We start from the raw sequence: 26,571 nt of genomic DNA, 5'->3' as shown, positions 1-26,571 counted from the left end.
CTCGACAACTCCCATACAGGCAAAGATGAATCGAGGTTATCTATGCTTTGGTCCTAGAGTCTCATACAATCAGTGGCGTGATGACGTCATAGGAATCAAATGGCAGCTTGGTGGCTCATCCTTGTACTCTCAGGACTTGGGAGGTTTGAAGTAGCATGATCACTGACTTTGGGGCCAGCCTAGGCTACACAGTGGATTTCAGGCCATCCTGAGCTATGTACACAGTGAGATCCTATCAAGTTAAACAAAACAAAACGCAGCACCAAAGAGGGGCCCATGCCTACAGGGAGCATATCCTAGTTAGCTTTCCCTGTCAGCTTAACACAGGCTTGAGTCACCTGAGGGGGAGTCTCCACTGATCGCCCAGGTCGAGTGGTCTGTGGCATGTCTACAGGGTTTGAGTCACCTGAGGGGGAGTCTCCACTGATCGTCCAGGTCGAGTGCTCCGTGGCATGCCTACAGGGTTTGAGTCACCTGAGAGGGAGTCTCCACTGATCGTCCAGGTCGAGTGCTCTGTGGCATGTCTACGGGGTTTGTCCAGACTGTCAACAGATGTAGGAGGGCCCAGCCCATGGTGGGCAGCACCATTCCCTGGACAGGTGGTGGTGGGCTATATAAGAAAGTTAGCTAAGCGTGCATCTGTGAGTGAGCCAGAGAGCCAGCCACCAAGTACAGTTCCTCCATGGTTCCTGCTTCCTTGGCTGTGAGTGAGGAATACCAAACAGGCCGACCTTGAGTTCCTGCCCTGCCCTTCCTCAGCAACGGACTATGACTTGCAAATATAAGGTAAATAACCCCTGTCCTCCCCTAAGTTGCTTTTGGTCACGGTGTTTGCCACAGCAATGAAACCAGCACAGCATCCTAACTTGTCCAGGCCCCATGACAAATTCTGACTATGCCCCTGTGGAATTATTGTTCATGACTGCATACTGTCAGAGGTGCAAACACCAATCGTGAGTCATGCAAACGATCCAATCACCGACCTGGGTTTCAGTGACCATTGCCACAAAGCACTTTTCACCCAAAAGTCAGGGTCAACAGCTGAGCTGACGCCCGCATGCTGATACCAGGTGCCTGGGATTGTGGCTAAGACTTCGGAGACTCACACCTGTGTAGGTCCAGCCTGCTACTCAGCAGATGGGGTCAACTATGTGGATAACCATTCTGCCCTCAGAAACCCAAGGGGCACTTTCTCACCCAATCAGACATCTTCCGATACTCATGCATACACCAGACAAAATTCCTTGAAAGCAAACCAGGAGGAAGGGGCGTGGGTTTCAAAGCTTTTTATTTCGGCTGCCTTAGGACCTTGCTTTTGGCTCTGCCATACCGAACATGGCCAAGTTTACCTATGTACAGAAAGGGACACTCTTGCACCATTTCCCAGGTCCTGGGAGATGCAGAAGAGGCGACCTCACAAACTCCCTACCACGCTCCAGAGACAGAAGAGCTCCAAGGCAGGCTGTAGTGTTCAGAGCCCAGTGTGGACATGCTATCCCCAGGCAGGAAGCCAGGCAGGACGTGACCACTGGGGACAGCTACTGTCAAGGATTAGCAGCAACCAAATAAATAAGGAAACTACCATGAAGTCTACACAGACACGTATTTGGTTCTTTGAAAAACAAATCCAACACACACACAAAAAAAGGGAGGGCAGGAAGGCATGAAGAGCTGAGGGGGAGACTCTTATCTGTAAAGTGCTCTTGGGGGCGGAGGCTCTTTGGGGCCAGGCCCAGAGCTCCAGCTTTGTGGGAAAAGGGCAGGATTGTGAGAGAAGATAGCATGCAATTTCTTGACACCTGGCATTCAAAGTGGACAGAGCTAAAGAGAGCTACTCTCCAGCTGGGTCTGCAGTCTACAGGTGGGCACACGGCCCCTGCACGTGGGATCCACCCACATGAGCGCAGAGTAGAGACATGTACACACACACATACACACACACTCACGCACATGCTCAGCACAGCACTGCTCCAGCTGGCTGGGTGGCCACGCGGGGAGGGCCCCACGGCAACATGCGTTGAAGCCTCCTCCAGCAGTGGACACTTCTCAGGCGGCGGACAGGAATGGGAAGAAGAAGAAGTCGAAGGCAAACTTGAGGGCACCGTGCACCGTGCTACGCCAGTCCTGCTCGATCTTTACGTGGCGCCGGGCTGGGGACAGCTGTGCCATGCAGTTGAGGCAGCTGATGGCCTTGAGCTCGAAGACAGGCCACTTGCTGCCCAGGCGGCCCTCAAGGATAGTGCTGAACTCAATGAGGCTGCCCTGGCGCAGGTTCAGCAGCACATCCTTGAACTCGCTGCTGGCCCGCAGAACGATGTCCTTGGTGATGTCGTCTTCTTCGTGGCCGCGGTTGCCATTGGTCCCAAATGGCATCCCCACCGTGATCTCAAACTTGTACCGGTCAAACTTCTTGATGTGGCAGGGGTGCTTAGCTAGCTGCTTGAGGCGGCAGAGCTCCTCCTCGGCTGTGGACGTGTTTCCGGGGCTGCAAGACGGGTAGGCCTCGCCATACAGACAGCGCATCCAGTCCCCCAAGAAGAACGGGAGCATGTTGATGGCCGACTCAGCACTGTTGTCGATCTCGGTCACTCGGACATACTTGAAGCGGCCTGTCCACGTGACCCTGTGGCCCTCCAGGTGGCTGCAGAGAATCTGGGTCCGTGCCATGTTGGTCTCCTTCCAGGCCCGTGGCCCGCACAGGAAGCCGTACTGCTGCCAGGTAAGTGTGGAGTTGTAGACCTTCATGCCTTCTGAGCGGTACACGTAGAACCAGCAGAAGAGCAGGATAGCCGTGAGCCACACCAGAATGAGCTTGACCATGGAACTCCGAGTCAGGGACTTGACCATCTCCACCACTGAGAAGTTGGCCTTGGTCCACCATCGGACAAGCAGGGGCACGCCACAGATCACCGTGGTGACCATGATCTTGGTGAGGTCCAGTGACAGGAACCAACGGGCAAACTGCACCATACCCATGAGGACAAGGCCAGCCACCAGGATGGGGAGGGCAAAGAGGAAGAGGAAGTAGCCAATAGAGGCGCGGACCAGGCCCAGGCCGGTTGACTGGAGCAGAATGACCACGGACAGTTCACACCACATGAAGCACACCAGGTAGGGCACCAGGTAGCAATAAGTGCCCTTGAAGTTCCTCAGCTGAGCCATTCGGAAGAAGAGGTAGAAGAGGTAGACATAGAGCAGGCAGGGGAGGCTGACATTGAGGACGATGAAGTGGCCAATGGGCACGGTAAAGAATGTCTGGCCAAGCACTTTCAGGAAGTGCCAGTCCATGGGCATGGTGGGCAGAAGGGACAACAAGCCAGCAGCCACCTCCGTGACCAGGGCCCGCCTGGTATAGGGCTCGGCAGAGCTGCTCAGGCTCATGTAGCTGGTCACCGTGAAGAAGGTGGAGATGACGGCCAGCTCCGAGCAGGGGATGCAGTCCTTGCTGGCCAGGGGGAAGGAGAAGATGACGAAGACGACTGACAGCAGGAAGTGGACATAGGGCTCCAGGTGGTTCCAGCCGAAGTTGACTTCCGCCTGCTCCACGTCTAGGTTGGGCTCGAAGCGCAGCAGCAGGTCGGTGAGGGTGCGGAAGTTCTCCCAGGCCTTGCTGTCCTGGAACACCTTGAGGGTGCAGATGACCATGGACACAAAGGACAAGTAGAAGACCACCAGGGGGATGAAGAAGGCGAAGAAGTCGATGGTTAGGTTGCTGATGATGAAGAAGAAGATGAGGGCATTGATGTGATGTGTGGGCACGATGGTGGACAGCCAGTGCATGCCTGCCTTGGAGGCCAAGTCGATCAGGTACTCTTTGATCTCCATGATGGCGTGTAAAGGGTACTTCATCACCTAGGGCGAGACAGGCAGCTGGAACTAACCAGGACAAGAGCCCCTTGCCATCCGACATGGATACTCTCTAGTGCTCCCTATGCTCCACAGTGCCTAGGGGTCTGCTTTCTTCTAAGCCCTATACCTCCATGATGAGTTACACCTTCCCACTGTGTTGTTTGAAATGAGAATGGACCCCATAGGCTCACATATTTGAGTGCCTGGTTCCCAATAGGGAATTGTTTAAGAAGGGAGGTGTGGCCTTGTTGGAGGAAGTATGTCACTTTAAGGTTTCCAAAGCCCACACCAGGGCCAGTCTTGCTCTCTGTCTCTGCCTGCAACTTGCAGATCAGGATGTAAGTTCTCAGCTGTTGTTCTGCTCCGGTGCCAGGCCTACCTGCCTGATGCCATGCTTCCTGCCATAGTGAGAACGGGCTCACCCTCTGAAACTGTAAGCAATTAAATGCTTTCTGCTGTAAGTTGCCTTGGTTATGGTGTCTCTTCACAGTACTAGAACAGTAACTAAGACATCCACCTTCGGCTAGGGTGATCAGGGATTTCTTTGCACATGCCTACCATATCTAGGGGAAGGCACATGGGTCCCTAGCTCCCCCTCTTCCCTCAGGCCTCCTGCTTCGATATACAACAGCACTGAGCAGCCCGTTAGAGGTGTGTCACTCTCCTGGGTATGGATGTCAACTCCCTGAGTCTGCTTCCTCAGTTGTCAAAGGGACAATAACCATGACGTCACCAGGCTACACCACACACTAGAGATAGCAGCATGAGCACTGAGGAAGGATGGTGAGCTCTGAAGAGCTCAACACCCAGTCCTCCCACTGAGAACAAAGCAGAGGGCCACAACCCAAGCTGGCACGGAACATGGCCGCCTTTAACTGGCATGCCCGAGGCAAGCGGGAGGAAGCTGAAATCTGAGAGAAAATGTCCATGTCAGATTTTCCATAAGTTAATGTAAAACATATTAGGATTTAAAAACATTTAAAAAGTTTGCTTTTAAGAGGCTACCCTCTTCCTCAGTCTTGAGCAAAGCTGCTCGGCAGCTAGAACATTCTTTGTGGGAGTCATCGGTTTAAGGCTCCTTGTTACTCTCTCAGGAATCTCTTGCTTCCCTGCAAGGCAAGGCCCTGAGGGCTGAGGCAGCCTGCGTATGGAGACTCGCGTGAGGGCTCACTGCTTTTTTTCTGCACAAGACTCCCAATAACACGGTGGGAAGAGACGAAAGGGCCGGGATGGCTCCAAACATTATGGCATGGAGTATCTTGTTGCAGACTTTAAATCTCTCTCTCCTTAAAATGACTTCTTGACCTCACACAGTTCAGACTCAGGTCACTGGGAGGTGACAGGACACACACTCAGACCAGGACGTGGCAGAAGGAGGCACTGCAGTGCAAGCTGGGACGCTCTGGCCTGAGGGTCTTCTCCAATTCATCCTTTCAGCTTGACCTCACTAGCAAGAGTGTTATGGGGGGCTCCTCTTTGCCAATAACCATATGTACCCCAGCTACCTCCTCTCATGGTAGCAGTGCCATCTGGGCATCCTGTCGGTGAACATGCTCAATCCGGTCTAGCTCTGGATGGACCTTCCTCCCAGCCATGAGCCTCTGTGCCACACTGATGCTCAGCACCTCCAGGGTAACAGTCCTTTCTGCTCTTACCGCTACCTGTCCTCAGTGGCGAGAGTAAGGCTTTCCCTGTCAACAACCCGGGGGCATGGCTCACACATGGGTCTCATCTCTCTGGAATGTGCTGAGCTGCCCCCTGCTTTCTATCTTTCTATCTGTCCTGTCTCCTGTCCCTGCGGCGACCTGCTCCGCACTCCAGCTCCCTGTGGAGACTTTCCAGTTACTTCATGCCAGCTCATCCAGCTAAGCCATGTCATGTTGTCATCCCCATTCTGACCTATTCGCCCCATCTTACTCATCACGCGTGGCTCATCTCTTCTTGGTCATAAACACTGGAACTGCAGCACGCAAAGCTATTTGCTACGTGACAATTCCTCTGGTGACAGGTCCTTGTGTGGGCCTTGGGTTTGTGGCCACACTGTATTAAACCATTTACCTGGATCAAACTGCCTAATACCCAGTGATGCTCGTATTCCTGCAGAATAAGATATGGAGACATCTGGCCCAGCTTCATACGCTGACTTGGGGCAACTCTGCAATCTCCTAAGGCCATACCCTGTGTTTGCACTGGATCCCAACAATGTGGAGACTTGTCAGAGCAGGATGCATTTCTATGTCGTCTCCCTCCAGTGTGTCTGCCCTCCCAGTTCATTCTTAGTGTCCCTGACTCAGCTGGCCCCAGACCCCAGCACTGGGTTTTGGGAAGGCATATTTAGAAAGTGGCCTCTGTCCTGGGCCACCGACACCATCTCTACAGAGTGACTCTAAGTGAAAGTGCAGCTCCAGTGTCTCGGCCTGCTGCCCACGCACATCTGCCCAGACACGAGGGCTGCAAAGAGCCACAAGCACCCGGTGAAGACCACCCCAGCACATCTGGGCTCCTTCTGAGGAGTCAAGGACCCTTCTGACCTGCAGCTTCTGGGAGGGGAGCCGTTGGCCGGGCAGGAGCTGCACTTACTTTCTGGCGCAGCGGCAGGTCCTCGGGGCTCTTCCCTGCCAGCTCATCCTCATCTTCATCCTCATCCTGTAGGAACAGGTTGGTGGGGATGATGCCCTTGGCATACTTCTTGGTGAGCTCCACGAAGTCATCCAGAGCGATATAGTTCTTGGCTGAAGCAAGGGGAAAAGATACCAGGTTCTGCAAACCGCATCACTGAGACCCTGATAACACAGGTGATGCCGGATGGCAACTTGGGGCCCAGATGGGTTTAGGCGTAGGACCATTCCTGGGGTAAGGGCACAGGAAAAAAGGTGGTGGGGAGGAAGCAGTGGGTCTACCCTCTGTTACCCCACCTCTGTCTCTGATCTAGGTGACATACTACCTATGTGAAGTGACTTGCCTTCCCAGTCCTTAATGCCTGAAGTCCCCCTGACCCCTCAACCCAAGCTCTACTGCTAGACCATCAGGCAGCCTGCATCTCTGGTACCCTCTGATGTCCTTCCCTCATTTCCACCTGGCGGGGCCTCAAGGTGCCGAGGACTAGCCACTCCCAGGATCTGGGGGCCTGTGACTCTCTGACCCCCGTCCATCATGACCCCAAAAAAGGCCTACTATACACCCAATAACTCTTCCATCCAACAAGGCCTATCATGCGTCCACCAAGCTCTCATCTCACAGGATCTGTAGAGGGCCAACATAAGTTTGCCTTTTGCCCCACCCCCAGCAGGATCCTCCGAGGACCCACCTGTGTCTGCCAAGAGCCTGCTAGGTGCTGGATGCTTTCCTAAGCTCTGGGAAACACTGGGGGCAGGTGAAAGAAATGCAGCCTGTGTCAAATGCTGGGCTCCCGGCCTTCAGGGAAGACAAAGGCTAGATGCTGGCAGGGAGTCAGCAAGAGCCATGGCCATGTTGGAAGTTCCCACTAGGCTAGCTTCGTGAGTTAATATGATAAGTCACAATTGTGAGCTCCTGTCCCACCCACTGGGCTCTCCTCTCAGCGATGAGAAGCCATAAGCACCCTCCCCGACATGTCCATCTCCTCAAGGATGGGAGCCTGGGGCCCTTGAACTACAGATTTCACCCCCCACCCCCACCACACATGGAGGGATGGCCTGGTGCCTTCAAATTTTGATCCTAGACATTCCAAGAGTACCTCCAGCTCTGTGTGCCCCCAGCCTCTCTCCTACATGGACGCTGTAACACTCTACTTCTGCCTCATCATAAGTGCCCACATGGGACACATCCCACACACACTCCCTGATCCCCTTCTCCTTCCTGTTTCCCTCACTGAACTTTCTGCTCACTCAGGTTCCAGCCCTGACTCTGGCCTTCACAGGGTTGAGGACTGTCACACTGTAATCTGTTTCCCACTGTCGTCTGAGCTCCCAATGTACAAAGCTCAAGTCCCAGGGATGAAAACACTGTCCCTCAAAGTGACTGAATGAAAGTCCATTTAAGTCAGAGACGCTGGCAGGCGAGCCAGGCTAGGATGCACAGGAAAGGCGGATGCTGATCTGGGTGGTGGACGGGAAGCAGACAGCGGATAGCAGAACGGGCAGCCATACTCACATTCACTGCTGACAAGCCGCTCCAGCATGCGCCTCTGCTTCTGCAAGGACTTGGGGACCGGGCCTGGCTGTGCCCCTCCATCTGTAGGATCAGAGAGGATTGGAAGCGGGGGCTGCCAAGTTGTCCCTCATGCCCCATAGCCCACCAAGCACATGTCCTCAGGATCCTGGGCTATTATGTACTCAGGGACCACAGGGCTTGGGGTCCCATCATATGCCAGGGCCATATCCCTGGGTAGTTATCTCTGGACCATCTCACAAGGAGGACCAGCGTGCTCGGGGCTGTTTCTACTCAATGATAAACACACCCTACCCACCCTTCCCCTCTTCGGCTGGCACTGCCAGCTCTTGACCACCTTTAGCCAATATCATATACTAGTCCTTACCCTGGGGGTGAGGACCAAGCTTCTGTCACTCTCTGTATCTCTGATCCTTAAACCAGAAGCAGACTAAGATCTGCTTCTAAGATACCTCCGATGAATAAGTGAACAATAAATGGTATTTGCAGTCTTTGCCAACATGCCAGTCACCTCCTAACCATGGGGCCCCAACCCCCACAGGAAAGGCAAATGGAGTTGTTGGTGACGTGGCTGGCCTACCTTGCTCGTTGACCTGCCCGACATTTTCCAGCAGCTCGGACACAGCCACCTGCTTCTTCTTCTTGGGGTTGAGTTTCCAATACATGACCAGGGCAGCCTTGCGCACGGCCCTCTCTAGGTCGGTCTCAGAGGACAGCTGCTTCACCTCGGCCTCATTCTCAGAAGTGATGCCTGACAGACAGACAGACAGAAGCATTAGGCAAAGCCATGCCCTACAGCAGCCCCCAAAGGTACTCCCAGGAGGCTGGACACAGGGTCATGAGGGATGACTGGCTTCTTTGACTCAGGGTAGAGTGGATACCTGTCCCCAGAGTGTATCTGAGCCTATCCCTGATGGCACCCATGCTCCAGGTTGGAGGCCAGGCTGGTCTGGCAATGCCTCAGTGTCCACTGGAGCACAGAGCTGCCAGCCCTTCCTGGCTTGTTCCCTCTCACACCTTGTCCTCAGGGGACTCTCAGCAGGGACTACAGTAGGAACAAGGTACAAAGCAAGGTGCTGTAGGCCCAAGTCTGAAGAGGAACAAGTCACCTAGAGTCTGGGTCAGAATCGCTGCAATTACCAGTGGAACTGTGGCAAGAAGGGGGCATCCCTGTGCCCACAGTGTTTCCTGGGCTGGGACTCTACCCAGGGTAGTGGGAACATGGATTCTTCCACACAGAACAACGAAAGAATGCCAGATGGCCCAGGGGAGTGAGGTGAGCAGAGACAAGGGCGGCAGTGGCAAAATGGTATGGCCTCTCTTTCAGGAGGACTGGACTTTTTACCTGCCCAGGAATCTCGGGTGTTATTGCAGGGCAGGGCAGAGCGAGTAAGCCTGTGCTGCCTTCCCTTCCCACCCTCCAGGGCTATGTGCCTGCCCCTGCTCCTAGGCAGCCCTGGGAACCACAGTCTAACATGACCAGCTCTAGGTTATTCTGCCTGCTGTGGCCTGGGCAGTTGGGCTGGGACACCCTGGCTGACAGAACTTAAAGGGGAAACCATCCTTGTTTTGTTTCTCCCCCAAATGACCAGTCTAGTTGTTGAATAGAAAAAAATTACGTATACTAAATGTAACTTTGAAAACACTGATATATACCAGAAGAAAAGACAGTGCCTCCCTGCGCTTTGGTTATGAGTAATTTGTATCCTTGTGGCTTCTATATATTGCAAGTTTTATACAGCAAGCATAAAAATTTACAATTAAAAAATAAATATCAAAATATGCACCACAACAAAAACTCAGTGAAACCCCCATTGTCACCTTCCGCAGACTTGGAGACTACAGGACACTCATACTCCGGGGCCCTTAGGACAGTTGCCTCCTCATGACTCTAAGAGTTACTTCCCAATTTGGACTAGAACCCAGAAGGGAAGCGAGAATAATTGATTACTAATTACTGCAGACACCAAGCACAGGACGAAGGACAAGGAATTGGCCTGGCTTGTGAAGTACCTGGCAGATTTCAAAAACCTCTCAGGGCAAGGAGGCAACAAAAAGACCTCTCCCTTCCCGATAGCATGGCCAGCATGGCAAACCACATACCCGGCGTGCAGCGGCTGAAGGCCCCACACAGTCTCACCTTTCCTGTCAGCCAGGCAGCGCCTCAGCAGCTTCACAGCTTCCCGCCTGCCCTGCTTGGCTGCCAGGATTAGCCAGGCCACGGCCGAGCAGCTGTTGAGTTCTTCGTCGACGTCATTGGCAAGCCGCAGGTAGTGTTTGCCCACCTGAGAGCAGAGACATCCGTCACCCTCCAGCTTCCAGGACCCTGTGCTCCTCACTATGGGGCAGGATGATAGGATGTGGGCTCTCCACCGTGCTTAGCTCCTTCCCTCGCTCCTCGCCTACTGGGTGCTGGAACCCCTTTATGGTAGGAAAACTAGAGCTGCCTCTCCAGCAGCTCAAGCTGGAGAAAGGCAGCCAGGAGAAGCCCTGGTCCTAGGCCAGATTACTACTTATTTTTATAAAAGAATTTTAAAATAAAAAGCATTTCATTTATTTATTCATTTATTGCATATGCACATGTGTGTGCATGGATGCCAGAGCACACATGTGGAGATGAGAGGACAACTCATGGGAATCGTTTCTCTCCTCCCACCATGTGGGTTCTGGGACTCAAACTCAGGACACCAGGCTTGGGGCTGCAAGCACCTTTACCTGCTGAGCCATCTCGCCAGCCCTGACAGATTTACTGAACTGTAACCATGGCTGCTTGCTTACATGCTGACATGACAGGTTTTCTGTTTGTCATGGAAATGTTGATTAGTTTAGACAGATTGTGCAGTCCAAAATATTTACTCTCTGGCCCTATGCAAAAATGCTCACCAACCCAGTCCAATCTTCCTACTCTACAGATGGGCAAAGGGAAGCCAAAAATACAGACAAGCCAGGAAAGAGCTGGGCATGCTCCCTGAGTTCAGAAGGCTGGGGAGGACTTCACAACCTAACCAGCTCCATGGATGCTCACTAGCTTCTGGAGGCACGGGCACAGGCTGGGGACGACTTCACAGTCCAACTGGCCCCTCAGATACAAACAGAAAATTTTCCTTGTGCCCCTACATAGAGACTTTCGCTCTTCTTTGAGGGCTGTAGGGTGGGAAACTCCAGGAGTTACTTGTTTGAGCTACAAACATGGAAGTCAGGTGGTCAGAGGTCACTCTCGGTCTTTACATCACAGTGACCTCCCTGTAGGGTTAGCTGAGGTGAGGCTGGAGGCAGAGTGGGGCACCCTAGACCCAGGGATGGGAAATAGCAGGGAGCATGGACTGGTCTGGCTGCCTGCACAGTGCAGAAGGACCGACAGGAGGGGACAAAACTGTCTTGGCCTCCACGGCAGCCAAAGCGTGAGACATCTGATTTCCACCTGCCAGGGCATCTTGAGGATGGCCTGTCACCTGGGTCTCTGACACCCAGGAAGCTTGTCCTGTCTGGGCTCCTCTGCTTACCACATTCCTGTCCCGTGCCCTGGACATGGTGAGCCTGCAGCTGAGGCAAGCCCTCCTTAGGAGCAAGCCTGCTGCAGACAGCTGGAAGAGGGTACGTGGGCAGGAAGGAGGGAGGGTGCCCTTGGAGGAGTGCATGCCCAAGACAGGATGTGTGTGCTGGACGAGAGTGGTGAACATAGGTGCACCAAGAAGGTACTGAAGGAACAAAAACAAACAAACAAAAACCACCCCAAACTAACCAATATGGAGGGTTACATAACCACACTAGTTCCCCACAGAAAAGGTCAGACCCCTACTCCATGAGCTACAGGGCACCAAGTCAGGCTCACTGTGCTGGGGTCACATTCTAAGATTTTTCCCCCACCCCAGATGCTGGTCCTCACCTCTGTCTGTGCTTTGGGGTCTCCAGCCTTGGCTTTCTCCAGGACTTCTTCAAAGGGGATCTCTACATCTGCTTTCACAGGACCTGGAACATGAGGAGAAATCAGAATGTCACACAGCCAGACCTTACACCCGCCAGTGGAATGAGGGATGGCGGGACCAGGCTTCAGGAGTTCTGCCACTGATTCTCAGTGAGGCAGGAGGATGAGCTGTGAGGCAGGTGGAGGATGAGGCTAGGACAGAAAGGGAGCCTGGGAGACAGCGGGTTGCCTTCCGATGCTGCTAGCAAGTCGGAACAGTGGCCGCCTGTTCTGTACCAGGGGTGTTTGTCACTAGGAGCTCTGTGGGTGTGAGGACTGGGAGTGGGGTGCAGACCTGAGTCCCACTGTTGCCCTTCAGCTCCACTCCACTCACAGGGCTGCAGTCTGAGAGGCCTGTGCTCAGCAGGCAGCGCGGCTTTGGAGGACACCTTTGACGGGCACTTTTATTCTGAAGGGTGGGTGTCTTCACTGTCAAGGCTGCCCCGAAAAATGCTGTGAGCTGGGGATTTACAATCTGGAGTTTATCGTTTAGGGTTCCGGGGGTTGAGAAGTCCGAGTTCATGGTGCCAGTTGACAGATCTCAGGATCTGGTTTATAGCTCATGGTGGCACCTTGCCCTGTCTGGAAGGAGCAAGAAAGCTCTTGGACTTATTTTATAAGGTCACCAATCTTATTTATGAGACTCTACCCTCATGATCTCATCACACTCCAATAAGAAATAAGCAGCAACCTCGTCAGGGGCTGTAGGGAAATTTGTGCAAGTCTACCTGGCGCCTCCCATCCCCAAACAAGTGCATGGTTCAGGGATGGACAGTGTCAAGCCAATGGTGTCTTGTACTGAGTCTGTAAGATCAGCCTTCCTCTCATGCCAGATCGGCTCTGTGGTGGGGTACCCTATGGAAAGAGCCTACCTGAGAGAGAGGACACCACAGGAAGGCAGAGCAGAGTAGAGAGGGGAGTAAAGGGGAGGATACCTCCTAGTGACAGTACATGAACTCCTGGGTCCAGCCTCACCTGGAGTAGAAAGCTAGAGTCTCTATGGTATATGGTCCGGGGATGGGGAGATAGTGCAGAGGGTTAAGTTCAGAGTACTTGCCCCATAAGCAGTGAGGACTTGAGTTTAAATCCCTAGCGCCCACACAAAAAAAGCTAATCACGGCTGTGAATGCCAGCAACCCCAGAACTGGAGACCAGAGGAAGAGGGATCCTGGCCAGCCAGCCAGCCAGCCAGCCAATCAAGCCAAAACATGAAGCTTCTAATTCAATGAGGGAACCTGTCTCATGGGAATTAGAGCAATAGAGGAGGTCACCCAACATCTTCCTCTGGCCTCTTGTGTGCACACCTGCAAATCACATGCACACACTCAACGCAATCCCCCCAACATCATACCACATTCCACATACACAGGAAGGAAGGATGGAAGGAAAGAAGGAAGGGAGGGAGGACAAAGAAAGAAAGGAAGGAGGGAGGGAAGGAGGAGAAAAGGAAGGGAAGAAGGGAGGGAGGAAAGAAAAAGGAAGGAAGGAAGGAAGGAAGGGGGGGGGAGGGAGGGAGGGAGGAAGGAAGGAAGGAAGGAAGGAAGGAAGGAAGAGGTCCTTGTCATTGTCCCCCACTCTTGTTCCTGCCAGTGCGTACTGGGTTTCCGTCATCTGCGACTGATTGTCCAGTCATAGGTAATCAATTATAGTCATAAGTAGCTCATATAATTCTGTGAAGGTCCTGACCTCTGTGAGCCCATGGACAGGGCCCTGCCCATCTCTTCAGCTGGTGCTCTTCCATAGGCTCCATGTACTTGAAAGAGTCCTGTACAGCATGCAAACTTGGCAGTCCTGCTGACCATCTTGGGGAGGAGAACCCCCGTGGTACACTGTCCTTTCTGCTGGCCCCAGCTCCTTCATCCATCCCAGTCCCCAGCAGTGCAATGGCGTGGTCCGCTGCACTAGGTCTGACTGGTCTCCATGCCCCAGCTTCCAGCAGTACAGCTCAGCGAACTCAGAACAAACAGGGCTAAGTGCATTGGGCCGACAAGGGAGTAGCTGTGTGTAGGTCAGCAGTGTTCTGGCTTACACGTCTCAGCACACCCGCCCCGCACTCACGGTCTGGAGACTGTGGTGCTGCCTGCAGGGCCATGCTCAGTCACGCCAGACAGTCTCTGACACTTTTCTCTACCCAACCTTGACTGTACACCAAGCACTCCCACAGGCAACCTCCATACAGCAAGTTACTTTCTGTTTCCATACTACCGAGTCATCTTATACCTAATATTGCTTAAACTTCCTATAGCATGTTAAACACCCTTAGAAGAACACAATTATAAACACACGACCAATAAATCCGACACAGCATCCTGTCTCTAACATGTCACACTTCCTCATCATGGGTCCTGGGTCTTTGGCCTCCAGCATTTCTCTGTCCATCCATCAGAAGGGATTATGTTGATGGGCAAGAAGAATGGCAAAGGCACTGGGGTCACATCACCCCTGTGGCCAGAGCAGAGGATCATGTGTACTAGGGTTTTCCCTCACTGGACAGTCAAGGCTACCTGGGTGGGGGGGCTCCACAATAAAGAGGGTAGCTGGGGCCACCCTAGACCAATGGAGTCTCTTTCCCATGTAGGATAGCCAGGTTGAGGAGTCTCCCATAGGGAGATGGGGACACAAAGAACTGACAGAGTCCCCCACACGGGGCAATCAGGATCACTCTGAGGGGTTCTTCAGCATATGTGGGACAGCAGTGACACCACCCACCCTTCTAGCTGGCAGAACCATAGGGAAGGCACAAAGACAACTGTTGTTTGGCGGCCTGAACAGGCTAAGGCACTTGGCCCCTGTCACCCACCCAGCGGACGTTACTAAGCCAAGGAACCATGGTCACAGCTCACAGTGAGGAGAGCCATGGAGAACAGCCATGTTGTCAGCTCAGGTGACATGATCACTGGAGACAACGGCCCTGCCTGGAGAGACTTCCTGGAGAGGCTGACATGAGAGGCTTGGAATGCAACCAGAGACTGGAAGTAACAAACAGAGGCACGCTGCCAGCTTTCCAGAAGACACAGGGACCATCAGGGGTGGCCTCACGACACGGCCGCTGAAGCACAGGGTCAGTGTGTACTCAAGGCCGTGGGCCGGGCCAGGAGGAATAGAGGCTTCGCTGCTTCCTAAACTATGAGACTCAATTCTACATTGGCTCCTCACACCTAAACAGCCATGGTTCTACCAGAAGCCCTGTGAGGCCCAGGGGCTCCTGAGAGGCCCAGAGGGTTGAAGAGAAAGGGCTGTAACCAGGCTGGGACCGAGATGGCCTCTGTCCCAGAGGTCTGCGTCTGACCCCAGGTGCACCTGGGCCAGGGCTGCAGGTCCATGCAGCCTACTTTCCTTCCTCCTGTCACACCAGGCCAGGGGCCCTAGGCAGCATGACAGTCCGAAGTCTCCAACAGGCCCAGACCAGTGTCGTTTAACCCAACCCAGCAGCAAGTCTATTCAGTTCTGCCACCAGAGGGGCACACGGGCAGGGTTACAGAGAGCATCGGCAGATCACACTGAGTCCCCGGCCCTCTGTGTCCACTGAGTCACTTAGGCCACCTAGGTCACTAGGACCAGGCTCTGGGCTTTTGCTGAGGAGTGTTAGGACTGACCCTTGAGGCCTGTAGCCCAGGACACCTATGGAAGAGGCGCTGGGCTCCTGTGCTGACCTATGGGCTATGTGGCTATGAGCTCCTGCTGACTGACTGGCTGGGCACAGCTGGACACAAGTCGTATGTGACCTGGGCAGCACTGCTGGGGCAAAACTCAACATTCAGAATGGACACATCTCTCTGTTCAGAAGTCCCTAGGCACCCCAGAGCCTCGTCACTTCCTGTGATGGCCTGCTAGCCCATGGCGCTGGTCTCCTTTGCTGTCTCAGGAGCATCCCAGACCAGCCATGAGCACCAGCAGGGCACCTTCTCATATGGCAGGTGGCTTGCCAGGACTACCAGCAGGGCCAGGAGTGTGAGTGTTCAAGCAAAGTTCTATGGACCAGAAGGGAATCTGGAGGAGAGCTGGAGAGTGGGGACCCCTAAACAGCGCTGGGCCATGCCCCAGGTTTTGAAAGGCAATTCAGATGATACCTTAACCCCAGGTTCCCTCAGGGGCTACAACCAAAGTCCCCAGCACTGAGATCAACGCCAAGGATGCCATCCCTCATTTGTCACCAAGCAGCACAGGTTTGGGAAGGGTCCTATAGGGCAGTCATGAGCCTTGGACCCTGTCACCAAAGCCTGGCAGGCTCCACTCTGGGGACAGATAACTGGCTTGGTTAAGGTTCCCTTGGCACAATGCACTCAATTCAGCAGGCACATGGTATGTCCTCTGTCCTTGGCTACCAAGTCCCTGGTGGCCCACTGGAAAGTGCAAAATCAAACTACTCCTAACTCCCACATCTCCCACCCCAGCTGGGTGGGGCCCGGGGCCACAGCTTTTTTCCATTTGCTTTCTCATCTGAGAAAGGAGATGGCAGCAGGTGACAGTGCCCGACCCCAGGCTTGTAGTGGGGGAGGGGCCGATGCAGTCCAGGCCTAAAGAGTTACTAGGTAAAGCCTCGTGTTGTGGTTACACATCTGTATCTTAGCAGATGCTCAGTGAACCTGCAGACATGTTAGCCAACTAGCCGAACTCTCCCTGGCAGGAACTCTAGGCCCCAGTGCCCCTGCCAGCAGGGTGGGGCCTATTGTCCAACATCAGTGACCAGGGACAGGAGAGTTGAAGCTTCGACTTTTAAGGACTGGAACCTCCAGACTGCTGTCCTGCCTGGCTGGCTCTTCCCAGAGCCACTGTGGGCAGAGCACACACGGCTGACACCTGCTTCCTGGTGGTATCTGAAACAGCGATCTGGGCCTTTTACTCAGATACCCACATTGAAGCCCAGCTTTCCGGCATGGCCTCTGCCCCCAGAGTCACACGATATCAGGGAGAAGGGGTGGGTGGCATTTGGCGCTGGGCTTGGATCTAGGGCCAGGCCTTGACTGCCTTGGAGGCAAAGCTGAGGGACACAGTGATCTCTTAAGAAGATTTATAAAGCAAAGGGCCGGAGCACAGGACAGCTGAAGGTGACATTGGCCAGGCAGTGTTAGCTGCCCAGGAGCCTTAGCCAGGGAGGCAGCCAGAAGATCTGGTCCCTTGATTCAGGAACTAAAACACCAGGCTGTGATCTATGGACAGGCTGGCAGACAGCGGTAGACACAGGGGTGCTGCTGGGTTGGAGTGGTCACTGAGGGATGCTGGCCTTTCTCAGAGAAAACAGAAAATGCCAACAGCTGCAACAAGGTGGCAGAACAATGTTGTGGAATATTATTTTAACTGTGTAAAGGTGTGTTGTATTTGTTTATGCTGCATTTGTTTAACCATGTAAAGATGTGTTGCTGTTTCACCTTGCCTGCCTAAGGCACTGATTGGTCTCATAAAAAGCTGAACAGCCAATAGCTAGGCAGCAGAGGGATAGGCAGGGCTGGTGGGCAGAGAGAATAAGTAGGAGAGAAATCTAGGCTCCAGAGAGAACCAGAGGGAGACACCTGGGGCCAGGCAGCCAGGCAGCCACCAGCCAACCAGACACAGAAGCAGCAGGAAAAGTAGGACATACAGAATGAAAGAAAGGTAAAAAGTCCCAAGGCAAAATGTAGATTAAGAGAAACGGGTTAAATGAAGTTATAAGGGGCTAGTGGGACAGGCACAGGCTAAAGACTGGCTTTTCATAATTAATAAGAAGTCTCCGTGTCATGATTTGGGGGCTGGTGATCTGAGAAAGTCTGCTACAGAACAAACTGACCAGGACTGGAGGTGGTACCCCATCACTCAGACCTACCACCCAGGGACAAAAGGAACCTCGCACTAACCCCCAGGTATAGCAAGAGATAGTCTCAGCATCTGCATGGCAGCAGCCGAGGCCCCACAGACACTACCTCTTTACAGCCCATGGGGAGAAGTAATTTAACACAAACCTTTGCCCAAAGATACAGCCCCACTCTGTGTCTACCCACCCCAGGAGGCAAAGGTCCGGTAGATGACATCACACGCTGGAACACGGTGTCAAGTGAAACTGTGGAGTCACACAAATGCCAGGGTGGCAGGGACTAACTGGAGGGGACGAGCTGAGTACACAGGCTCCAGAGCCGGAGTCGATGCTAGTCAGTTGCCACCAACAGGCAGCATTGTCCTCCTGCATCATGACAGCCCATGTCCACTCTCCATACATGGTCCTTGGGTGCTCCTTCCTGACAGGCTCCCATCCTCTGCCCCCCAGGGCAATCCTTGCAGGATTGACCCTGTCCTGCACTGCTGGACTCCAGCCTCTGCAGATAGTGTGCCTGGGCTCTCATTCATTTAACTTGATGCTTACTCCCCCCACCACATCCTCCCACAATCATCCCCGCTTGGCATCTGACACAGGAGAAGGGCACATGCTGCCTGGAGGCACATGAACTTGGGGAGGCCAGAGGTTGACAAGAAGCCCCTATATGATCACATAGGCTAGCTCCTGAGAGGCACAGAGTCCTACACTCAGCCCATAACTGACCTGCTGCATCTCAGGACACTTCTAAGTCAGAGGCGAGTCGCGACTATTCCCAAGGCTCAGTTTTCACCCAGCAGAGGCCTATGAGGTCAATTTAAATGCTTCCCAGAAGAAATATTTTTTAATTAAGAAACCAGGAAGAGACATCAGACTGCACTACAGAATAAGGAGGATATTTCTTTGGAAACGTCTGTTCCCCGAGAGAGAGAGAGAGAGAGAGAGAGAGAGAGAGAGAGAGAGAGAGAGAGAGAGAGAGAGAGGAGGGAGGGAGCGAAGGAGGGAGGGAGCGAAGGAGGGAGGGAGCGAAGGAGGGAGGGAGGGAAGGTGAGCATGTGCATGTGCATACGCACGCTTGCACCCCACAGGTGCCAATAGAATATGTGGTTCTTCCCATGAGCTGAGACTGGAAAGAGGATGCAGAGGCAGGTGACCTCATGAGCAAATGGCATCCCAAAAGGTAAGGTGAGCAGAGCACTTTGGGGGCAGGGAGCAGGGGTTCTCAGTGGGCAAAAAGGAGGTGAGAGACCATGAAGGCCAATCTGAAGGATGCAGAATGACCTCAAGGTGCAGGGAGGAACAGGTGACAACCCAGAGGTAAGAACACAGGTAAGAACCACTATGCACTCAAGCCCTTCTGAGAGCTGGGGGGTCCAAAGTAGGACCGTGAGCATTTCTGAGCCATGTGGTCCACCTGTAAGTGAGGCTGCTGCCTAAGGGAGAAAGATGCTGACTGAAGGGTTAATCACACAATTGACATCCACATGCACTTGGCATGCTGCAGCCCCAGTACTTGAGGAACTTAAGGAACCCAGCCATGTGTCCACCCTGCTTCCCCAGGTTGCTGTGGGCTGAGGACTGCAGGCCTTCCTGGCCCTAACCCCTTACCAGTTCTATGTACTCCTTCTCGGCTGCTGGCATGAGGGGCCCGTGGCCCTGAAGTGGTTGCTTCCCCAGCACTTGGTCCAGCGTTAGGATCAGCCTGAGGTCTAGGAGCATGTGGAGCCTCAACCTTTTCCTGCTCCAGGGAGGCAGTGGCATTGAGCCGGGCCCGGGCCTGGGGCTGGACCTGGGGCTGTGGTATGGATGGAGGAGGTGGGCCAGAGGGGCTTGGAGGTGGAGTGCCGGAGTTCATCTTGCCTGCAAACAAAAAGGAGGGTCAGACACACAAAAAGGCTCCTGAAACAGCCTGATGATAAAATAAGGAACGGGTGTGAGCTGCCAAGCTTGGCAATCTCGTTTAACCTGATGACCCCGGGGGGCAGCTTCAAGTTCTCAACAGGTCAAGCCAGGTGACCCTGGACTTTTGTGCTTTCCTTCGAGAAATGAGGATGATGCTGAAGACACTCAGAGAGATGGGACATGTGGTATATACTGAACATAGATAGGGCCTCACCATGGAGGATGCATGGGAACCTACATGGGTCACCTAGCATCTGTGAAAAATGAGTCTTTGCCTAGGAAATAGCTGAACTGTTTGAATGAGATCACGTGGACTTAGGCTGGTCCTAAGTTCAATTGGAGTTCAATTGGTGGTGTCCTTAGAAACAGACCCAGCACAGGGGCCACATGGAGATGGACCAGAGGCTGCAGTAACAGAACTGCGAGAGGACAAACACCAAGGATTGACGGACACCCCAGGAGATGGAGAGGGGAGAACAGCCTGGAGTCTCCAGAGGGACCAGGCCTGGACACATCATTTTGACTTCAGCCTTCAGATTCCACAACTCCAGACAACATACTTCAGTAAACACACTGACTTCTGATGGAAGCTTGAATAACACTGGGGCTGGGGAGAAGGCTCGACGGTGAAGAGTACTGACAGCTCTTCCAAAGGACATGCGTTCCATTCCCAGCACCCACATGGCAGCTCAGAACTGTCTCTCTCTAACTCTAGTTCCAGCAGGTATGATAGATGCCTTCTCCTGGCTCTGCATGCATGCATATGATACACATACATGCACACAGACAAAACTCTCATCTACATAAAATAAAATACACACAAAATAAAAACAAATCCTTTTTAAAAAGAAACACTCGGGTAAACACACAGGATGAGGCTGAGGTAGGGGCACAACTGGTGAGCCCTAGAGACTGGCCCTAGTCTCAGGACCATACACCCCAGCTTGTAATACACGTTATACAAAGCCAGCTCTCGAAGCGCCTGGAGAGCGGTCAGTATGCAACAGTGGTGAAAGGCCTTGACCGGTCAGCAAAAGGACCTTGCATGTTGCTTAGCAACTTGGAAAATAACAGGTCATCATCATTAAGGCAGTCATGAGCAGGGACCATAGAACAGCAAGTACTGGAGGATTCCAAGCCAAGAAGGGCTTTGAGGGGACAGAGAGAGACCCCTGAAATTACCGGACCCCTGCACACCAGAATGTGGAAAGACCGTTCCTCAGATTCCCAAATGACCCTCCATAAAGTCAAGGCCATGACTGTCCTCTTCATAACTTTTAAGAAAACAAGCTGGGGAGTCTAGCTATGAGGAAATAGAATTCTGCCTCAAAGGGTCCCTGACGTCTTGGTCTGGGCTACCGGTCATGTGATCCTGAACAACCGTGTGCTCTTCCAAGCATCAGCATCCATATCTAGAACCCAGAACATAGCTCCATGCTCAGAGTGACTGTGAGGACAGGGGACCCAAGACCAAGTTGCAAGGGACCAGGTCTCAGTATCTAGCCCTGAGCCTGGCCAACAGTTCCCAGATGGGTAGTTCTGCGCACTGTACCACCAGAAAAGGCAGGAATGGACCCAGGCTTCTACGCTAGTCACAGACTCTTCCACTTCTGTTCCACCCCCCAGCTACAAATGGGTCCCATGGAGGGGAGCTGTGTCTAAAGGGCAAAGTAGATTTCAATCTAACATTCTCCTGTACGGGGCAGAGTCCTTAATTCAATTTACTTTCTTATTTATGTTTTCTTGAGCCCTTATCTTAAAACATTCCCCAGAGATATTTAAAACCAAAAGCATGACCAAGTCTCATGAATATGCCTGGAAATCAACGTGGGGCTCTGAGCGCAGGCTTCCGGGAATGGCAAAGCCTTACAGACCTTATCAGCTAGCTAAATGTGTAGCCCCACAGGGGCATGCAGAGCAATGGGGGACTACACACTGTACATCTACAGGGACATACAGACCCATGAGGATATGCAAACTGACAGGGACTTCACACCCATGGGAGCCCCCAGACCCACGGGAGGCCACAGCCGGCAGTGCAGTGAACAAGGGGCTGTGATCTCCACATAGAGCCACCTCACCACCAGATCACCTCGGACTCAAGACAAGGTCGCCGGCAAGCTGCCTCCTCCACTCGTTCCCTTGCCGTGGAACAAAGGTACCGCTTCCACTTTCATGAAAGGTAGAAGGGGCTCCCCCGCCCCACAAACACAAGGCACAGCACCTGTCTTTAGGCAGAAGCTCTGCTTAGCCCTCGCATGCACCTCCTGTGGGCTCCTCCAAGCCTAGCAGATAGGAACACACCATCCCAGGTCCCTGGTGAGGAAACTGTTCAGCCTTCAATCTCCTCCATCGCCCAGACCCAGTACCTGCGGTCTGGAAGGAGGAGGAGCTGTTCCAACAGCTTGAGGTGCCGGGGCTGGGTTCAAACCCACTCTCCTGTGATTCCTCCGACCTCAGCAAACATGGTGCTGAAAGAGGCCTTGCACGCTCCCTACCCTTCTCCCGGTCCCTTCATTGACACACTGGCTGTCATTCCACAGCACCAAGCAACGGTTGTGGCCTGCAGTGTCCTTCTTCAGGGAGCCCTTCCACCCTTCCCCAATACAAAGCCTCACAACCTTCAGTTGCAGCTCCAGCTACACACTGGCCAGGGTTTCCCAGAGGCCTCTTCTGAGGCCCTAAACACTAGCTCTCAGGGCTTCAGTTTTCTCTCCGTGATGGAAAAGAGATCACTTTCCTGACCAAAGGGCACTTCATAGTCACAGGTACCATGGGGAGTGGCTGCTTAGCTTCCCTGCCTCAGTTTTCCCCATACCTTCCACATCAGGTGCGAAGGGATACGGTAAAAGAGAAAGCCACCTGTAAATGGCCAGGCATTTTAAAACAAAACAAAAGCCCTAAATGGGGGACTTTGGGAATAGCTCAAATGGAAAAATGCTTGCCAGGCATAAGGCTCTGAGTTCAATCCCCAATCCCGGTGTAAAAACAAAAGCTTTTCTGCAGTAATTCTGGAAGCAGAGACAGGCTGATCCAGGGGCCTGGCTGGCCAGACGGCCTCGCCTAGTTGGCAAGCTCCAGGCCAGTGAGAGACCCTGTTTCAAAAGCCCAAGGTGGACAGTGGTTGAAGAACAGCTAAGGTTGACCTCTAGCCTCCCACATGTGTGCATCCAGGAGTACATGCACACATATGAACACACGGAGACCCGAGTGTGAAAGCCTCTCCTTCAGGAAATGGCAGGGGAACAGGCTACGGCTGACTGCTACGCTCCTGTGTAACTGACCATGTGCACACAGCAGTCAAAGCAAAACTATTCAAAGCAAGAAGTCTGGTAAGGCTGGGTGGTAGTGGCGCAGGCCTTTAATCCCAGCATTTGGGAGGCAGAGGCAAGCGGATTTCTATGAGTTTGAGGCCAGTCTGGTCTACAAAAGTGAGTTCTAGGACAGCTAGGGACTGTCTTGAAAAACCAAAAAGAAAAAGAGAAAAAGAAAGAAAGAAATCTGGTAAGACAGGATGGATGGATGCAGGGGAATTCATTTCAGGTTCTGGGGGCACTGGCCAAGCCTAGTTTAGGGCAAAGATCTTGTTAATTCAAAACAGTTTCCTGGAACTATTGGTCACAGGGACACAAGAATCAGACCATCAGACCTGATTGGGGGTGGGGGGAGGACCTGCCTGGTGCCATGGTGAGTCCAGAATTCAGGGCTGCCCTCAGGGCATACACTCGGGCTTAAAGAATGCGAGCTGAAACTCTAGGTTGTCAGGCTTCAGGGCGCTGGGACTGATAGGGCTGAATGACCTTAGGCAAGTCCCTCCTAAGACTGGAAATCCCTGGCTGTAGAACAAGAACCTCGTCACCCAGCTCTGGCCCCAGATCCAGTGGCCAGAGTAGTGGCTTTAGAACCCATCATTGAGTAAGAGCCCCAAACACAAAGTGGCTGGCATTCCTTCCCTGTGAACACCAGGGCGTATTTTTATCCCATCTAAACAAAAATGTCAGCGTCAAGGAGCTGTGCTGAGGAGTGGCTATCCCCGGAGAAGCCACGCTGGAGAGGGCTGCCTGACTGTGTTCTATTGAGGTTGGGGCTATAGGACGCATGGAGCCTTCTATGCAGAAAGTTCGAACCCTTCCAGGACAGCTTCATTCTGGTCTACAGAGGATGGTGCCTCTCTCTCAGTCCCTTGGTAACAAGCCCCATGACCAGCCTTTCTGCTTCCACAAGCTGCTCACGGGAGACACAGGCGAGGCTCACACGCAGAAGCATCCCTCACAGCAACGCGCTGGTGTCCTGAGAGCCCAGGGATAAAGTCCTCAGCCTCCACATGGTACCCACTGCACAGCTATTAACCATGATCTTGTGTACAAAGAGCCAAAGACAGAAAGCAAAATACACTGTCAAGCAGTGTTTCAAACAGATTTGGTAATCCATCCTGGGTCTGTTTCGGATGAAAACAAAATTTATCTGTAGAAAAATATGGAAGAAATGCCCCTCCCCCACAGCAGTACTATCTGAGTAAGGAACATAGGTGGTTTTATTTTAGCTTAAAAAAATACATTTCCTTTATTTTCTATCATGAATGTGGAGCACTTGGAGAGTTAAAATGAAACATTATTTTAAATTCCACCAGTGACCAAAGCCCCTGGCCTACGATGCCCACTCTGGCCTGGCCTGACCCAGCCCTCTTGCACAGGGCTGACCCTCAAGACAAGGTCACAAAGCCCTTCGTGGCTCCCAGATGCCTATTTTTGCCCAGAGCATTAAGTCCAAACCAAGGAACAGTCCAGCTCTCCCAGTGTGACAAGTTCACAGGGACAGAGCAGGAGTGAGCTGGGAGGGGCATGGGTTGCAGTGGTGGGCAAAGCTCATCACGTCGCTCCTGCTCTGGGCTGGCTGTGAGGGTCAGCAGGTTGGATTGGGGGACCTATCTTATGTCGAGCCCAGGAGAAGATGCTCCAGGGCTAATCTCTCAGCATCTGTCTTGGTAGGAAGGTGATATCTAGTTAGACAGCCCCGTTGGAGAAGCCACAGTGATGGAATGGACAGAGAAGCTCTCATTTAACCATGAAAAGGGCCACGTTAGGGACTTTGCAAAGCCTTCGGGACAAACGGAAAAGATTTTTCAGCATTAGATGTACTCGTGTCCTGGGGAAGGGATGAAGAGATAGACAAACATCAGTCCCCTGGGGCCAGATGGAATGCCAGGCTAGGAGTGAGCCTGGTCCCATAGGCCCAAGAATGTAAGAGCCTTTGAGGGTGCCTGGAGCCATGGAAGAGCAGGGAGGAGAGTGGGGGCCATCCAGACAGAGTGAGAGGCCTGGACAGGGCAAGCACTGGGGTAGATGGGAAGCCAGGGTTCACAGGAGGTTGTAACCGGACTAAGATGTAAGAGGAACTAAGAAGTGGGGACTCAGAAGTGACTTGGCATGTGTCTGGGGACTTCAGCCTCCTCCTACAGTTGGGGAGGTGGGAAGAGGGGTGCCTTACAGAGCATAGTGCTCCCTACCCATTTGGCACTGTGTTTGGCAGCTGTCAGACAGTGTAGGCATTTCTGGGACCAAGACTGAGCTAGGTCTCCTGTGTGACCAGCCCCAAACCTTCTGAAGGCATAGGGGAGGCCAGCACTGGGGCACTCCCCACATTTTTCCACCTGGGAAAGAAGGCGAAGGGCATCTCCAGCGGATGCTGCCTGTGTCTGGGGAGGTTCAAGGAGCATTCAGGAAGGAAATGGAACATAAAAGAACCTCTCTCTAGATCCCTAGTCGGATGAAAAGTACCTGTGAGTGTCATCAGCACCTTAGAGACCGAGATCAACAGGTGTAAAAGCAGGAAGTCAACCTCCCTCCCCCTTCTTTCGGGCTCTGAGTGAGTGATGGAGCCTAGAGATAGGAAAGTCCTAGCCAACCACCAGGGGTCATTGTCCAAGGTGAGGGAGGAAGGGCTGCACTTGCTTGCTGGGGGCAGAGGCTCATTAGCTCTGTCCATTAGCAGCGTTTTGTCCTGGCCAGGTCCCAAATCTACTGAGCCTCTAGTGGCAAATGAAAACTCTAAGTTCTACCCCTGGAACTAGGGGTCCGCTTGCGGTGGTAGCAGGGAGGTAGTTCTAAGGAACCCATACACCGGTTTATTGGGCTATCATATAACGTCAACTAACCAAACACGGTGAAAGGACACAGCTGCAATCACACCAAAAGGACAGGGTCAGATTTTCCAGAAGACAGTTATCCGACCAGAACCTAAGTTTCCTAAGGTGCGGTGCATACCAGAGCCAGGGGCATACCACAGTTCAGCGGTTCATACTAGGGTGGGTCACTCCAAGCAGTTCACAAGGGTTCCCGCTGTCCTGCCTCCTTCACTGAGAACCGAAGGAGGAGAGGAACAGCCTCCAAACGCCCCAAGAATCAGGTCCTGTGGGGCCCTGTGCGAGGCGGGGAGGGGGGATGGGGGGATAGGGCATGATGGGGCAGTTCTGGGGCGTGAACAGTCCCAGATAACCGGCTGTCCGATCCGCAGCGCAGTCTCGCGGGGAGATTTGTAGGTGTGCCCAGTACTCCGGGGCTGGACGGGGGCGCGCGGTTGGGGCACACCTGATCCGGTTGGGGCAGTAGGTGTCTCGGGCTCCGAGGAGCAGCGAGAGTCCTGGCCTACAACTTCTGGCAACTTGGAGTTGACTTGGGGCCTGGCCACCCATCAAGGGAAACTGAGGCCGGTAGAGCGGTGCCTCCCAGCGCTCCGGAACCCTCCCTGCCGTTGCGCACCCAGAGCCAAGGCCACGGCACAATGATCCTGAAGTACTCACCGGCCGCAGTGCTGGGCCTCCCAACCCGCAGCAAAGTTGCTCAGAAACCGCGGAGATTTGCCCCGGCCAGCAGAGCAAGCAAGGCGGTGCGCTCGGCCCTGCAACCAGCGCGGCCCAAGGCAG

At 53.3% G+C, this 26,571-nt stretch overlaps 1 protein-coding gene across 1 annotated transcript; it reads right to left on the bottom strand.

The window, feature by feature from the left end:
• Positions 1 to 1,271: 1,271 nt before the first annotated feature.
• On the bottom strand, positions 1,272 to 26,571 carry Wfs1 (wolframin ER transmembrane glycoprotein). Its single transcript, XM_075943741.1, has 8 exons — positions 26,449 to 26,571; positions 19,356 to 19,607; positions 11,885 to 11,967; positions 10,139 to 10,283; positions 8,579 to 8,749; positions 7,981 to 8,061; positions 6,430 to 6,581; positions 1,272 to 3,852 (listed from the first exon to the last, which is right to left on the bottom strand). Exons 2-8 carry the CDS (start codon positions 19,600 to 19,602, stop codon positions 2,047 to 2,049), a joined length of 2,685 nt encoding a protein of 894 aa, XP_075799856.1. The 5' UTR covers positions 19,603 to 19,607; positions 26,449 to 26,571; the 3' UTR covers positions 1,272 to 2,046.

The sequence above is a fragment of the Microtus pennsylvanicus genome, chromosome 12 (assembly GCF_037038515.1).
Source record: "Microtus pennsylvanicus isolate mMicPen1 chromosome 12, mMicPen1.hap1, whole genome shotgun sequence".
In the NCBI taxonomy this organism is placed as follows: domain Eukaryota; kingdom Metazoa; phylum Chordata; class Mammalia; order Rodentia; family Cricetidae; genus Microtus; species Microtus pennsylvanicus.
This window is presented reverse-complemented; position numbering and strand designations above follow the sequence as displayed.

What these genes read in the sequence shown, in the direction of transcription:
- Wfs1 (XM_075943741.1), bottom strand. Translation starts at nt 19,602, where the DNA reads ATGAACTCCGGCACTCCACCTCCAAGCCCCTCTGGCCCACCTCCTCCA. An exon ending in CGGGCAGGTCAACGAGCAAG is followed by an intron (nt 8,062 to 8,578) that starts GTAGGCCAGCCA and finishes CTGATCCTACAG; the next exon opens with ATGGAGGGGCACAGCCAGGC. An exon ending in ACCTGCCGCTGCGCCAGAAA is followed by an intron (nt 3,853 to 6,429) that starts GTAAGTGCAGCT and finishes GTCTCGCCCTAG; the next exon opens with GTGATGAAGTACCCTTTACA.